We start from the raw sequence: 15,813 nt of genomic DNA on the forward strand, positions 1-15,813 counted from the left end.
ATACCGTGAGGAGTCGCCCCAAAGCCCAAAGCCACCTGCAAGTTTGTCACACACCTTTGTTTGACAACGGGGAGAGCTGAGGTTTGTTCAAGGCCGCATAGGAAATACGGTAGAGCCGAGACCGGAAGCATCTAGAATCACATGTGGAAACCAGGAGAAAAGGCTGCTTTTCATCACTTTACCCCCCCCAAAGCATAGGTGTTTCTGAGTCAAACTTTTCCCAGAGAATCAGTATTCCACACATCCGCTTTAGCTGCACAACACCTGTTGGCATTGCCCTGTGAGCTGGACTCTGGAGTGGCCCAGTTGACCTTTCCTTCTGTCCCAGGCAAGAATTGGAAGGCACTGCCCAGGCCTCCTTGCAGCTGCTCTCCTGATGGCCAGTTCTGTATTCTTCTAGGTGTCATTCCAGTAGCGCAGCCTAGAACCTGCTCCTTCAGCCCTTTCTAAAGACCAAACCTCCTGTATGAAGACCCTTTCCACTTAATGTATCTGGAGCGGTTTCTGTTTCCCCGCAGTGAGCTCTGACTGATACACTTGCCCTTAGGTTCTCAGATCTAGGCCTATGTATACTTTGTAGTTTAAGGAATGGCTACCAGAAAAATCTTTTGAGTCTCTATATAATCCTTCCTGGACTCTACGGTCAGTCCCGATATTGTTGGGGAGGCACCACCCTCCTCTGGCTTTTCAACTGATGAGCATCAAGATTCACACGATGCTGATCTTTTCTTGCACACACAAGCAACTCAAATACACACTGGTATAGATTGATCCTTTGCTAAAGAGAAATTTTAAGGGCTCAAACTAAGTATATCCCACCTTAGACTTTGATGGGGAAGAACCTCCTATAGATAGATGGATGGAGAGCTGGGGGACCATTCTGCAAACTCTGCAGCTCTATTTTAAATCCAGGTCAAGGTCAGCATCTTCCATTCTCTGGTCCACATGAAGTCCCGTCCTGAGTCTCGATGACACATCCTTCCGCAGGGCCAGGAAAAGACAACATTAGCACTAACTGGGGCCGTTGGCCTCCACCTCTCTCGGGACCTTGCCTCCGTGTGCCACGGCACAAATGCCCCCTGACCGCCGGAAGTGAGATCACCCGCAGGAAAAGCAAAACCACATGGTCCTCCGCTCTCTTCCAAAGTCATCCCAGCCATCTGGTTCAAGGACTGATTCAGCTCATCTTCCCATTTCTGCTTCATGGTGTGTCGTCAACATGTGTCCAGCTGGTGAGCAGAATTAGAAACACACGTCAGTCCCTACGGCAGGGCAGGGAGGGATTTTCCTCAGAAGTTAGTGTCGGGGGCACCCGGGTGGCTCAGTTGGTTAAGTGTCTGACTCTTGGTTTCAGCTCAGGTCATGATCTCGCAGTTGTCGGATCGAGCCCATTGGGGTGTAGGGGTGTCTGCATTCAGCAGGGAGTCTGCCTCTCTCTCTCTCTCTCTCCTTCTGCCCCTCCCCCCACTCATGCATGCATGCTCGCTCTCTCTCTCAAATAAATGAATAAATCTTCAAAAAAAAAAAAAACAGTTTTGACGCTGCCCGCTAGAAGAGGCAGCAAGAAAGTCATGAGCGCCCACCAAGTCAGTGTTCCAAAGATGAGGGGATCCAGCTCTCCCAGCCCTTTGCACCCTGCCCCCCGCCCAACCCTGCCTTTCTTCTCTCCTCACTGCTAGTGCTGACCTGGCTGAGACCCGCCTCTGTCCTCTGCCCCCGAAGGTGCCCGGCACAGGGGCCTGCCTCCCAGCATCAGCAGCCTGCTCACTCAGGCCTCAGCCACAGGCCCGTCGATGGCCAGTGGCCCTGTCCCAGGCAACGAGATGTGGGGGCGAATTGGCCCGCGGCAGGGGAAGGAGGGGCCAGGTGGCATCCGAAAAGCTCTGGATTACCAAATAATAGTTTAAAAAGACAACTGTGTCTGGCACAGACCAGTGCCCTTCCTCATTCCTTGTACTGGGCTGTTATGTTTGTAGCTATATAGCAGCCACTTTAGGACCATGAGGAAGTAAGGGTCAGGATTTAAACGCCAACGTATTCCATGGAGTTGGCACAGGAAATAAAGGACCCAGGTCCCTGAAAACCTTGGTAAGAAGCAACCGCTTCCTTCCAGGTGTGGGGTTACAGGAGAAAAATAAACCCTTATTTTTTTTAACCACTATTAGTTGGGTTTTCTGTTCCTTGCAGGGAAAACCCATCCTAAATGATACAATATCCCAGCACCATTTGTAGGTTCGCTTTTACTCAAATGATACCTAATTCTCAGTGCTCTGCACTTGGTTTTTCTCCCTCTGCAATGTGTGTCTGCCATGTTTTCCACACCGATTCCTACAGGCCTATTTTAATCTTTTCAATACGCCCCAAGTATCCTATTATATAGACACACATCACAGATAAGCCCGATGCCCTGCCACTGGACATCTTCACTGTCTCCATTTTATCCCATTGCAAACACGGCCTCCTCAAACATCCTTACACACACGCGGGAAAACATCTGTACAGTAATTCCTGCAACTGTTTGTACAGAAGGGAGGCCATTCGGCCTGTCCCCTTGGATCTGGTCCTTACTACCACACGCTCCCTTGACTGGATATTCTGAGCCCTCCTTTGCTGTCCTGGGCCCATCATCACCGAGGCTCACACTTAGAACCCCCTTCTCCTTCTCTCCCTCCCCTGACAGCCCTGACCCCTGGAACATCCATCTCCTTGACCAAAGCCCTGGGCTCCCGCTCACCTGTGACCTAGTTAAGGGTGAGTGCCTCAACCTTCTTCCTCTGGGACTGAAACCCAGGCTTGCCCTAAGCAGCCCTCCCTGCACACACACACCGCCCCCCCCCCCCCACCCCAGCCACTCTCCCCCGGGCTAAACCAGACAAGCTGTGGGCACCTGGTCTGCTCCCCCAGCCGTGCCCCAGCACCATTTCCAGAGCCCGCCCTCCTAATCTGCCCCTTTTCTGCTCTGGTGACCTGGCCCACATCACTGACTGAGGCCCAGCTCCCACAGGAAGCTCAGTGAGCAGCCACACCCCACTGACTGCCAGGCCTGGCCCTGGTTTCAGCACCTGTAACCTCGGAAAATCACACCAGAAACCCAACCGCATACCCCAACCCAAATCCCGCTTTTCGACAGAAGCTGACAAATACTACCGTGGGTAGAGAAGGACGCACCAAGCTGAAAGACCTGATATCTAAGAACGTATGAAACACACGTGCTCTCCAGTGAGAGCAGACATACCTCACACTCTATCAGACCGGACTGGCTTCTGATCTCCAGCTGGTGCCCAGCCAGCCGAGGCATGCTATGTGCTGAATCACATGGGGGCTCAGCCCAGACGCGCAGGTTACATTTTTCAGTATCAAATTTAGTGCAAAAAGCCATGTTTCTCTGCTTGGCAGATCACAGAGCTCACTCTGAGCTGAGGCCGGGGCTGGCCACGGGCCGGGCTGCGGAGTTCCTGGTGGCACGGCTGCGGGCCCCTCGCCGGTCCTCTTCTCCCACCACGCATCCCCATCAGCCAACCGTACCCGAGCTCACGTGCAGCGTCAGGAAAGCAATCTTCGAGGCCATCTGGTCCGGTCCCAATGCTACAGACCGGAAAACTGAATTTCAAAGAATCAAAATGATCACATAGTCACTTCGGGACAGAGCAAGGAATGCAAAGCTGCATCTCTGCGTGCCTCCCAGGCCAGGCACCTGTGTGCACTGGTCTCAAGCGCTCTCGGCCCTGAGCTACGCGGTGTTGTCTCCATCTCACAGATCGGAGGCTGGAGGCTGGTATTCGAGGTCACACAGCTGGTGAGGAGCGGAACTTGGGGACAAACTCGGCCACCTCCCTCCCTGTCCGTGCTCCTCACTACCCCGTGAAGCCACGCGCAGGACAAGAGTGAAACCTGCGGGTCAGACAGGAAGAGAGAGAGTGTGTTAGGGAAAGAAATGAGTGGCTATTATTAAACAGTGAAAATGCAAATAAAGCGCCTAAAACAGAAGCCAGCAGGTGTCAAGTAAAGCAGTACCTTTCTTCTTAAGTAAGGAAGCGCCCAAAAACTGAATGGATGGGAGCATGTCTTGGACCCACAAGCCAACCTGAAAGGGGGGCGGGCAGCCCAAAGTTTAAAATAAGTATTCCCACACCCATAATAAATGATTGTGTCAATAAACAACGGGGAGAAGAAACGATTGGCCCTTGCAAGAAAATGCTAAGTCATTTACGTCAGTTCTGCCCCTCCAAGAAGTGGAGGGAACCAGCCCCCCACTGCGGGTGTGGGCGGCCTGTGACTTGCCCCCAGAGAGGACGGTGTGGAAGGGCATGCGACGACTACCCTGGAGACCCTGGCAGAGCCTGCTGCTCCTCAAGGCCGCCTCAGCAGCACAAAGTGCCTCATGGGACATTCCCTGCACATGATGTCATGAAATGACACTTCACCCCTGTGGGCTCCCCTCCAAACCTTTAACCCCAGTCCAACCATGAGAAAAACATCAGACAGGCTCAACGTGAGGGACATTCTACAAAAACACCCGACCTCAAAACCCTCAAGGTCATCCAAAACAAGGAGGGTTTCAGGGGGTATTGCTCAGGGGAAGAGCACTGGACTGCAAAACAAGGAGGGTTTGAGAAACTGTCACAGACCAGAGGAGGCCCCAGAGACGCGAAACCAAGTGGGATGAGGGATCCCGGAGATCGTGGGGCTAGGAAAGGGCCCCGGGAACGCTGGGGAGGTCCTGATAACCTGTGGTGCTCAGTTCACGGCGAGGGGCGGACGCTGGTGCCCGGACGAGAAAACGCTCCGTAGCTTTGCCGGAGGCTAGCAGGGCAGCGTGGGGGAGGAGCTTCTCTGCAAACGCACAGCTCTTCCAGACAAAAGGTTCATGGTAAGTAATGTGCAGAGATGTTTGGCTCTCCCACCGGGGCCGTTGTTCTTAACTGCCCCCACATGACCCCAATTCGGAGATTTTTCCTGGGTAGAGCTCGGGCCGTGCCAGCACCTGAGCATCAGGCATCCGAAGACAGTGAGTCTCCCCTGCAAGGCGGCTGAGGCCTCTCGCCAGGTGAGACCCAAGGGCTTCCCTGGAGTTCGATGGGATTCTAACCAAGTTCTAGAGTTCTTATAGACCGGAGCTCTCCCGCCCTCTGCTCATTGTTGGTCTTTGGCATCCCCCACTCCTGAGTCCTGGGAGTTGTAATCAGGTGGTTGCGGGGTTCAAATTTCCTTTCAGTGTGAAAATGCAAAGCGACCTGGCCAGGAGGAGCAAAGCAGGTGTCCTCTTTCATCCAGCTGGGGTCACTGTCCCCTAAGCCTCCACCTCCCACCCCCCCGCCCTTCGGTCCTTCCTGCCCCACGGAGGTCTCAGTCCTCAGGCTCATCGGGACTTGGCTGGGCTCCAGGCAGTCGCCCCGGGAGCACCGTGTACCACAACAGGCCCCAGGAAGGCCCAGCCTCCGAGCCGCACATTGCCGGGCAGGCTGGCCCCCAGCCAGTGGGTCCCCAGATGCCATGCAACCCACACCTGAGCACCGTAAGAGAATAGGTGTGTGTAAACAGTATTTGAAAAAGAAAATAGCTGTACAAATACAGCACTTGTTAACACAGGTGTTTATAGGTGGAATTATTTTTCCAGGGTTGCTATCTCCCGACCTCCTTTGTAAGTCCCAGCTCACACCTGCAGGGACTTTCCTATTAGGTGAAGGCACAAAGAGGCAACAGAGAGTCCGTATCGACTTCATGAAGCAGGAGGTCAGTGATCGGCTTCAGGCCGGGCTAGTTTTCACCCAGTCTCTTCCTGCTGGAGTAGGAGTTGTTGTTTTTTTTTAACCTGCTCTGACAGGATCCAGCCTGTTCCCGCGCTTCCTGCTTGGAGAAGAAGTGGCTCGTGACCCCCCCAGGGCGGCCTCGGGGAGATGGGCCTTTCCTGGGGCCGGTGGGCAACGGCTGCTGTCTGGGCATCGTAATCCTACCCTGGCCTCTCTCCCTAGGGGAGGCCTCGCTACGCACAGTTCATGGACAAGAAAGCCAAAGACACTTGTCCAAAGTCACGGAGCTCAAAGCAGAGGATTCTGGGGCCGACAGAATCCAAAGCTTCAGCTGAGAGGGCTGCAGCCCAGACGCCACCCGAGGGCAAGGGCGCCATTTGCGGAAGCCCGGGGACGTTCCCCTGCGAATGGTGTCTTGCTCCACCCCGGGGAATTAGGTGGCACTGTCAGGTGGGAACAGATATTAAAAATTATGGAAGAGAAAATTTGTTCCACGGCTCTGCCCGCTTTAAAATGGTGAAGATGGCAAATTTTGATGTTATGGGTATTTTGCCACAATTTGAAGCATTTCTGGAAGAGAAATTTGGCACAGGACGTCCTGTCCTGTGTGGAGGGAGACCTAACACACAGTAGGCGACTTTAGTTTTCAGCCTGTCTGTTTTGGTAACTGCATCAGCTTGACATTCAGAAAGAACTCCAGCCTCTGCAGAGACCTTCCCTCAGACGGGCCGCTCATTCCCACAGATGTGAGGCGAGGGCTCCCCTGCTGCTGTTTGGGGGGATCCCTAAACAGTGAGGTACCCCCAGTGGCAGATTCTTCAGAGTGAGGTGTTGAGGCTCGGTTTGCCAGGCTCAAGGGCAGGGGCAGGAGGGAGGAGGGCAGAGGGGAAAAAAAGCACTTGGTTTGGAGCCCTGGTGTGGGTGAAGCCAGGTAAACATGGCTGCCTGGGGGACACGGGCTGGGGAGGGCTCTGTCACTGCTGGAGCAGGGCAGACCGACAGATGCTGTGGCCCGCTGGTCAGAGGCCACCCCTGGGAAGGCCCCTCGTGGCCACCTGAGCAGGGGTGAGCAGGGGTGAGCAGGGGTGAGCAGGGGTGAGCAGGGTGGGATGGGAGGTGCTCACTCCCCAGAGTCCCCAGCGATGCCTGGGAGGGGCCGAGGCTCCCACAAGCACACACGTGGGCCTCAGGCGATGCCTCCAGGCACTGTCTCACTACATCTACGACCCTGGGGCAAACATTATTATTTGGTTTTCGCAGCAAAACCCTCCCATCCATCTTGAAAAACGAGATTTCTAGAAACTTTGCTTAGAACTATCGTTCTATATCCCCTCCCGCTTCGGCCTCGGGTCACCAACCAGCTCCGTTTCACAGATGAAGAAGCCAAGGGTCAGAGAAACAGGGGGCATTCACAGGTGGGCCTGGTGAGCGAAAGCTGGCTGGGGTAGAAGCTCGGGTGTCCTGGACTCTATTGTGGTCCTCCATCCTCTATGACACTGCCTCTTGAAGAGGAGGCTCCCTGTGAGCAAACGGCGGAGGGGGCGGGGGCTGGTCCTCTCCAAATCCCTCCTGTCTCCCCCCTGGGCCCCTCCACCCCTGCCTCTCCCTCTGTGTGGCAGATGGGCCAAGGCAGGTGGGCACACGGGCCTGAGCACCCCCTGGAGGCCAGTGGCTGGTCCACCCTGTCACCTGCCAGGAGGAGGGGCATAGAGAAAGAGAGGAACACCAACTGAGAATTATTTTATTATTTTATTTTATTTTATTTTATTTTAAAGATTCATTTATTTGGGGGAGGGGCGGGCAGAGGGAGAGAGAAAGAATCTCAAGCAGACTCCCGGCCAAGCACGGAGCCCGACATGGGGCTCGATCTCAGGACCCCGAGATCGTGACCTGAGCCAAAAGCTAGAGTCAGATGCTCAACTAAATGAGCCACCCAGGCACCCCCCCAACTGAGAATTTTAAAGTTCACCATGGAGAAGCTGAAAGGTTTTCCATCTGAATTGATGACAAGTCTCTAAAAGATGGGACAGTGCCAATAAATAAATAATAAATAAAGGGATGGACAGTGCCTAACTAGACATTATTTGATGTCATCCCAGTTAAGATCATCTCACATTATAGTCCCAGACCTGCTCTGTTCCTTGGAAGTGATGGGAATGCCAGGATGTACTGTCCACCCGCCACGCTGGAGGTCTGGGCCGTGTGCCGCAACCTCCAGGCCAGCAGCCTTGGGAGGGACAGCACAGCCAGAGTTGAGGGGTGAGCAGCACCCCTTCCGCTGTGTCTCAGTCCATGAACGGCTATTTGGTAAACCCCGTGTGCTGAGAAGGTGCATCATGCAAAGAAATGGACCTTGCGTTTCCCCTTACTCTCTGGCACCCCAATGTGCAAAATGCGCCCCCCACGCCCACACACACATGGCAGGACACACAAATTCACACCCCGCGCCCCAGGCCCAGAGTTGGCTCCTGCCATGTGTCCAGGTTTAGCCTTAGCCCTGCACACACGTCGGGCCTTATCTTCTGATGCTGCCTCAGTCCCCAATGCCCACGTGTTGCCCGTAGCGTCCCGAGCGTCCCGTGGGCGTCTATTCACCTGTCAGCACCAGAACCGTGCAGGTGTCTCCCAGGTGAGAAGTAGCTCCGGCTCGGGTTCTAAGGGAGCGCCTGTCCCCTGCACTGCCTGGCGGGGCAAACACCATCTCTCCCCTTGGACCTCCACCTGGGACGGTGGCCCACACATCAGGCACCGCTCCGAGGTGACCCGGGGACAGACAGGCCGGGCTCCCCGAGCAAGGACAGTCTGACGTGCTCCAGGATCGCTGGGCAGCTCGCTACAATGAACCACTTTTCCCATCTCCCGGCGCCGACTCCTCACTCTGTGATGGGGTGACACGGGCGCCCATGAATAATCATGAAATAAAGGGAGATAATTAATATTTAGCTTTGCCAGAGGGAAGCACTTGGGGGGAAACCACCATTTAGTCAGAGGGGTGACAGTTATCAGCTGGAGGACAGGACTAATTAGATGCACCGGCGGCAGCCACGGGGCGCCTGGAGCAGCTTGTTGGCGCCAAGGTGACTTCCACAGGACAACGGAATGCGGGGTGGCAGAGGCAGAGGCCAGCCCGCACACAGGTGGCTCTTCCGTTCTCCATGCACCCCCTAGGCCCCGAGGACCGCGACCAAGGTCAGGGCCATGCCTTTGGATTGGTGGCCTTAAGAGCCCAGGGTTCTCTCTTGGTCACCTTCTCACCAGAACCTGACCTTGCCAGACTTTGGTCTGGACCCCCAGCCTCTAGAACCGTGAGAATCTCTGCGGTTAAATCCGCCAGTCTTCAGCAATTTGTGCTCTGGAGGACAGCCCAAGCTGACTAAGACACCCTCCACCTGCCCTCCCTCTATACTCTCCCTTCCATCCTGGGGAAGGGGCTCGGCGCACACACATGCATGCTAGCCAGAAGCCCGAGCACCGTGTGCACTCCCCCTTGCTCTCAGCCCTCACAGCCAGCCTGCTCCCTGGTCCTGGAGATTCTACCTCCTTCATCTTGGGTACCCGTGTCCTCCCCTATGGCCACTTGCCCCCACCAACCATCACTGGCTTCCTCCCGGCGTTTTGCTATGGCCTCCTAACTTCCCCTCTCACTGTGAATCCCAAATCCACCCTCCAAACTGCCCTCATAGTGAGCTTTCCAAACCACACTCTTGACCGCACACTTTCCCACTTAAAACTGTCACCATGTCTCCACACTGTGTCATCCTGCCCCGCAGTATAATGGGCAGACTCCTCACTATGTCCTCCGTGCCCCATCCTTGGTCCCAAAATTTGTTCCTGCAACATCCCCAGCCACAGTGTGACTTCCTCTCACCCAGCCCCACCCACCACGTGCACAGCATGCACGCACGTGCACATTAGATGGAGGTGCACGTGCACTCCCTTGCATGCGTGCATACACTGCATACACGTGTGCATGCGCACACACACGCACACACACGCACACACATCCCCTCCAGCCGTTCCGTCTGCTGCTACTTGCTCCGACCTCCAACAACCGTGCGTGGGCCCCAGCCGCCCTACCTGACTGCATGACCTGTGACAAGACCTGTACGTGCCTCAAGTCTCTGTTTGCCCATCTGTAAAATGGGAACGGTCAAATCCTATCTATCTCCCTGGGGAGTTAGGAGCTCTCAGTGGAAGGACAGGGAGGAATTCCTGGCAGAGTATGACATGTGTAAATATTCTGATGAATGTTGGCTGCCTTCTGTCCAAAAAAACTCAGGGCTACGTCTTACAGAGACCTAGATCGGGGCAGGGGAAGTGGGAAAAGGGAAAGAAAATCAGAGGCAGGGAGAGGGAAGGCGCTGCTTCAGGAGGCAGACTGGAAGATGCAGGCGCCCGCCACCCCCGGGGGACAGAACGGAGCCATCCTGCAGAGCCCCACTGACACAAACTGATCATTCTTCCGATATTCGGATTCAAATCTTGACAAGGCAAGCACAGCTGAAACAGAAACCGTAATAATTTTTTAGACTAATTTGTTCAACACAAGAACAAAATCCAAGTTGCCTCCAAATGAAAAGGAAGGAGGATACTTTTTTCATTTTCCACCTCTCAAAGGGCTCTCGGCAGAAGAGCGCAGGTCAGAGAGGAGAGGGCCATCATCCAGCCCTCAGCGGGCTGCCAGCTACGCTTGCCCGCGGGGCTGAGTCCTAGCGGATGGGCCTGTAAGGGGACGAGATCTCTCCAAAGAGCTCCTGCTGTCCTTCATTTGTGCGAAGGAGCGACCTGTCACAGTGGTGTTCCCTCCGTCGTGGTGGACCGCACCCACCGGGGTCCGCACAGATCCCTGCACCCGGCGGGGAGCGCGGGTGGGGTGTGGCTCAGGAGCGCAGAAGACACACGGAGAGGCAGAGAGAGACGGGGGGGGGGGGGGGGGGGGGGGGGGGGACACAGGGAAACACAGCCGGAGAAGAGGCTGAAAGAATAAACATAAAAAAGGCACAGCCAGACGGGTGTAGAGAGGAAAGAGGGAGGAAGGCCAGAGAGAGAGAGGGAATGGGAGAGGCCAGGGAGGGGCCTCCTGCTGGTTGTGCCCACCCTCTTCGCCAAGGAAAACTGCCCTCCCCTTTGCCAAGTGAGAAGTCAGCAGGTCAGGCCTCGCAGCTAAGAGCAGATCGCTCTGTTTCTGGCCAAGACAACGAAAGGACGAAAGTGCCCTGAAGCTCCCGCGCCTGAACCGGTGGGTGGGGTTGGGCAGCAGCCTGTCAGGGGGAGAGGATCAACGTGGCCAAGGCCTCAGACCATCTCCGCGGTGAACTGGCTGCTTGACTCGCTTTGTTAATTCCCCTTTCCCAGAAAGCCACTGTCTCTGCGGAATGCTGCTGGATGTCTCGGAGAAGGTGTCCCCCACCGGACACACCCCACCCTGGCCATCCATCCACTGTCCTTCCCGGGCCCTAATTACAACCCAGGACAGCAGTAACATCAGCAGCTGGGGGCAGAGGGACAAATCCCAAGAGGCACCAGGACTGGGCCCTCACCTGTGGTTTTTAAAATTCAAACGAGAAAGGAGAAAAAGAAGTCCAAGTCAGTTTCTGTCTGGTTCCTAAGGTGGCCACACCTGTTAGACTCAGCAAGAGGAGTGCTCTTCATTTGGAATCCTGGTCCAGCTGGAGGGGGACAGGGCAGGGACACAAGAACTGGGCAGGAGCCCCAGGGCCCCATCCTGGGGTCCGAGAGTCGGCATCCGGCAGGGAAGGGCCACCAGCCAACATGGGGGGGCAGGTCCAGGGCGCAGGGTCTTCAGGGGCTGAAGCCCTCGGAACAGAGCCTGGCACACAGGTGCTCAGCAAACCACCAGAAGTTAGGGCAGCGAGTCCCCCTGGCAGCCCCGGAAGAAACCGACCCTGCTGACACCTTCACAGTGGACGTCGAGCCTCCAGAAGCGTGACAGCATAGATCTCTGCCGGCTAAGCCACTCGGGTTGTGATACGTAGTCGTGGCAGCCGGAGCGATTAACGCACCTGCCCGGGAGCTATGACGACATCTGTGTTCCAGGTGAGGAAACGGGAGGAACACTGAGAACTCTGCCGAGGTTCCATGGCCAGAGGGGGGCCCTGGGGAGAGCCCAGCGGGGCACCAGCCTGTCCGCTGTCTCTCGCACTCCCTGAGTAGGAGGCATCCAGGCCAGACCAGCTGGGAAATGCACTTGACCCCCGGCCACGGTCACCCCCTGAAGAAGGAGCTGAGTCAGTGGCACCCTGCTCTCCGCAGGGTGGAAGGGGAGCCAGAGGCCAAGGGCAAGCAGGAACTAGATCCCCCCGCTACCAGAGCCCTGTGAGATTTCTTCAACTTCTGCCACTTCCCCATTCCTTCCCCTCCGGTACTCACCCTTCTGCTCGGCCTGGCTGCTAATTAGCCCCTGACAGCCCTCGGCCTCAGGGATCTGCAGAAGCAGGAGCCAAAGGAGGGCTCTGCCCGCCAAAGGCCAGTCCGGCCCCGAGGGAGGGACTCCCACTGAGGGATCTGAGGAACGAGGGGCCACCCAGGCCTGGAGCCACCAAGGGTAAATGAAACCTCCCTCCCCGGGGGCCCCGGGGGCTGCACCGGGGTCCAGGTGGGAGTGACCTCACACTGCGATGTTGCTCTGCTCGCTACTCTCATTCCTATACCTCCTGGCTGCTTCTTGACGAAGATCAGGAGCACAAGGGGAGGACAACCGAGGGGCTCTCGGCAGACCCTCACCCATGGCCTGGACTCTGGCAAGTTGCTCAGTGACTCAGGCAGGGGGCGTCTGCTGTGCCTTGGGAAGGTGCAGGGGGACGTGGGTGAGCACAGAAGAGGATCAGAGTGCTCCCCTAAACATGCAGCGATTCATCCCGACCCAGAGCCCTTGCTGGCGGGCGCCCTCCTGCGCTGGCGGGTAGCGTTCACATAGTATTTCCAAACTAAAAACACATTTTTTTTTACATGATTTTCCCCCTGATCATCGCAGCCATCCCACGAGGTGGAAACCATTGTGTTAATACACAGATGGGGAAACTGAGATTGGGGCTGGCTCCATCACTGGGCTGGAATTCAGAGCTGAGGGACCCCCCCACCCCCCCACCCCCGCCAAGAGGCGCCCTGCACCTGTCCCAGAAACCAGCCTCAGGATGGTCGCCACCGCAAGGCAACACCGACCCACCTCTGCGGATGGCCTCACACGGCCGGGCTCCTGGGGCTCACCCGTGCGCTGAGCCAACCGTGCTGGCAACCCCCTCTCCCTTACCTCTAACCCAGCCCTTCAGCTGCAGCCTGAGCCCGTTTCCTGTGTTCTGTCCACAGCAGAAGAGAGAGAACCACCCACTCAACACCCATTCTGTAAAAACCCTCGTGTTCCTGCACACGTCACAGTCATCCTGCAGGCTCGGCTTCCCCCAAACTTCCCTCCTGCTTCTAATTTTCCAGTCTTTACTAATCTATGGGGGCAGTGGTCTGGGGGTGGGAGGCAGGTGGGAGGCAGAGAGTGCTCGCTGTAGAAGTTGGCAGGCGTCCTCGGGCCCCACGCTCCCAGTTGTGATGGGATGAGATGGTGGAGAGCCCAGCTCAGTGCTGGGAAAGACACACAGGGAGCAGCCCTCTGCCCAGCAGTGCCCACCCAAGCCCTCTGCCCCATGTGCCCGGCTCTGCTCTATTTCTCTCCGCTTCACAGTTCCCCATAGTTGTCCATCTGCATCTAGAACCTCCCTGCCTGGCCAACGGCCCTCCCCACCCAGACTGGGCCCTCTGCAAAACCTGTCAGGTCTCCAGCTCTCCATCCCAGTATCATGCCACCATCCAGCAGGCCTGGGCCCTGGGAGGTCACCCTGAGACCCGGTCCGTGTCGGGTGGGCACTTGAAGGGTCTGGTCTCCCCAGCGTGGGACCTGGACACCAGGACACATCTCCCTCCCGTTCGCTGGTTGGGAGCAGGGGGAGGTACGCTGCTCAGAGCAAGCAGCGGCCTAACTGAACTCAAGATAGGTGACATCTATCACTTCCCTGCAATCTGCAAGCCTGTCACTTGGCCTGCAAAGATTAGATTAGAGAGAACCCCGGCCATCAGAAAATCCAACTTGAGATACTTAATATCTGGTTCTCTTTTGTCTGTGCCCACAGCCCCTGTGAGGCTGGCTTCGCTGGCACTTTTTCAAGTGTGGAAACAGAGCAGGCAGGCCCCTGCTTTGCGAGGCTCTCCCCCCACCCAACCCCTACAACATCAGCTCCCACCCAAGGGCCTTTCAGCTTCCAGCAGAGCCGCGGCCCAAGCCTTTGGGGCCCTCCCATTGGCTGGTCAATGCCGCTGCCTCTGGGTGTTCTGGAAAGGCTCGCAGCCCCATGTGTCTCTCACACTCCTTTGCCTGGACAGCAATACAAGCCCCCACCGCTCACCCCGGTCCGACCTCCCCTTCCCAGGACTGGTCATTCGACAGGATTTGAACGGTGAATGCTGTTTCCTGTTTGCGCTCCACACAGTCGGAGAACTTCAGAAAGAAATGCTCTTTCCCCAGACGGGAGCGGAGCAGCGATTCTGGCTCGGGTCTGACCATCAGGTCTCGCCCTCCGGGAAAACACGCCAGCCAGGTTCCCCGGGCGCCTCCCGCCTGTCGGCACCCCAGCAGCAACCCGGCTCCCGTCTCAGGGGTGGCCGAACCCCGAGAGTCCACACGGCCCCTCAGCCATCCCGGCCGCCATCTCCAAAGCCCAAATTCCCCCTAGGACTTTCTGTTTCAGGCTGGGTTCAAGGAGCACTGTGTCCCCATGTGCTTCCTCAGCTGGCGCTCCTCGGGTGGGGGCCAAGGCCACAGACCGTGGGCCCCGCGGGGAGGGGGGTGCGGCCCATTCTTCTCACGCCCTCCCCTGCCCCCGCGGCGCCCCCGGCCCGCACCCCTGCCTGCACCTCTCCCTGGCGCGAGCTCACCTGTCCTTCATCCCGGTGCCAGCCTGGGATGCAAATATCTCACTCGGGCAGAGACCCGCCTGTCTAAGGGGTTGTCATCTACAGCCCAAGTCCTGGGCTGGACGTGAAGTGGGAGGGGGGGAAGGAGGTGCCCGCGCCTCCGGGTGGGAAGGTAAACAGGATTCCCGGCCTGGGCGTTCGGGAATCATCAGCCACTGGGCCTGGCCCCTCCCGCAGGTGAGCCCCTCCCCAGGGCCTGGGCTCCCCACGGCCTCAGGTGGGAAGAAGAACCCAGAGTCCTTAAGCAGAGAGAAGACCTCGCGGGCGGGCGTGGGCTCGGACATGCCTCATCTTCAGTGGATCCCAGCCCTTCATTCTGTGCCTCACTTTGTCAAGTCTCCTCCTGCCCCAAACTACTGCAGGTGAATGCCTGGGAAGTTTAACATTCTCGGGAAACCGCACAGCTGTGCTCCCTGAAGTCACTCGTGCCCCCCTGCATTCTCCCTGCCTTGCTCTGCAGGTCCTTCTCCAGCTCCTTGCCCCCCACCCTCTCCCCCCTCCCCCACTCCTACCCTCTCCCCTTCCCCCGCCTCTCTTTCTCTCCCCCTTTTCTCCGTTTCTCCTTCTGGGCCTGGAGGGAGCCCTACTTTCACAGACCCTCTCCCCAAACGAATGCCTCACCTTCTACAAATATTAACTTCATTAATTTGGGGAGGATTTATCAGTGCAGAGGTTAATTGTCTCTCCCTGACATGTTTTTACTGAATACATCTGGGTGACAAAATTAATTTCCTCATTAGCTATTTTTAAAAGTGGAACAAGCTAAGGGGGAAATTGGTGCAGGGAGGCTGCAATGTGAGCTGTTCTAGCCTCCAGGCCGCCCCGGGCTCTGCCCCAGGTTCGCCTCCCGGGGCTACTCACTCAACCCCAGGAGCAAGAAGCACCGAGGTCAGGGCTCAGGTGGAGGTGCCTCCTGAGGGAAGGGCTTTGGGGAGACTGAGGTCTGCGTTCTGGGGCGAAGCCAGTCTCTGTGGTCCCAGGAGCTCCAGGGAGAAGCCTGGGCCCTGCAGTGCAGAGCCAGGACCCACCCAGGCTGCTCCCGGCCCCTTCCACTCCCCATGAGGGTGCCTCCTACTTGGGCACC

General features: G+C 56.9%; 1 protein-coding gene and 1 long non-coding RNA gene across 7 annotated transcripts in view; one reads left to right on the forward strand and one right to left on the reverse strand.

The window, feature by feature from the left end:
* The window catches only part of LOC113937171, a 110,628-nt gene that overhangs the window by 55,021 nt on the left and 39,794 nt on the right, over positions 1 to 15,813 (reverse strand). For 4 of the 6 annotated variants that reach the window (XR_003524528.2, XR_003524529.2, XR_003524527.2 and 1 more), the window contains 2 exons: positions 3,236 to 3,600; positions 55 to 1,229 (listed from right to left, as the gene is read on the reverse strand). This is a non-coding gene — a long non-coding RNA (uncharacterized LOC113937171). The remainder of the gene's footprint in view (positions 1 to 54; positions 1,230 to 3,235; positions 3,601 to 15,813) is intronic. The other 2 variants (XR_003524532.2, XR_003524531.2) reach the window with 2 other exon arrangements.
* On the forward strand, positions 10,817 to 15,190 carry LOC113937170. The gene is made up of 2 exons (XM_027620979.2): positions 10,817 to 12,315; positions 13,077 to 15,190. Exon 2 carries the CDS (start codon positions 13,321 to 13,323, stop codon positions 14,755 to 14,757), a length of 1,437 nt encoding a protein of 478 aa, XP_027476780.1. The 5' UTR covers positions 10,817 to 12,315; positions 13,077 to 13,320; the 3' UTR covers positions 14,758 to 15,190.

This window comes from Zalophus californianus, chromosome 8, assembly GCF_009762305.2.
Source record: "Zalophus californianus isolate mZalCal1 chromosome 8, mZalCal1.pri.v2, whole genome shotgun sequence".
Lineage (NCBI taxonomy): Eukaryota > Metazoa > Chordata > Mammalia > Carnivora > Otariidae > Zalophus > Zalophus californianus.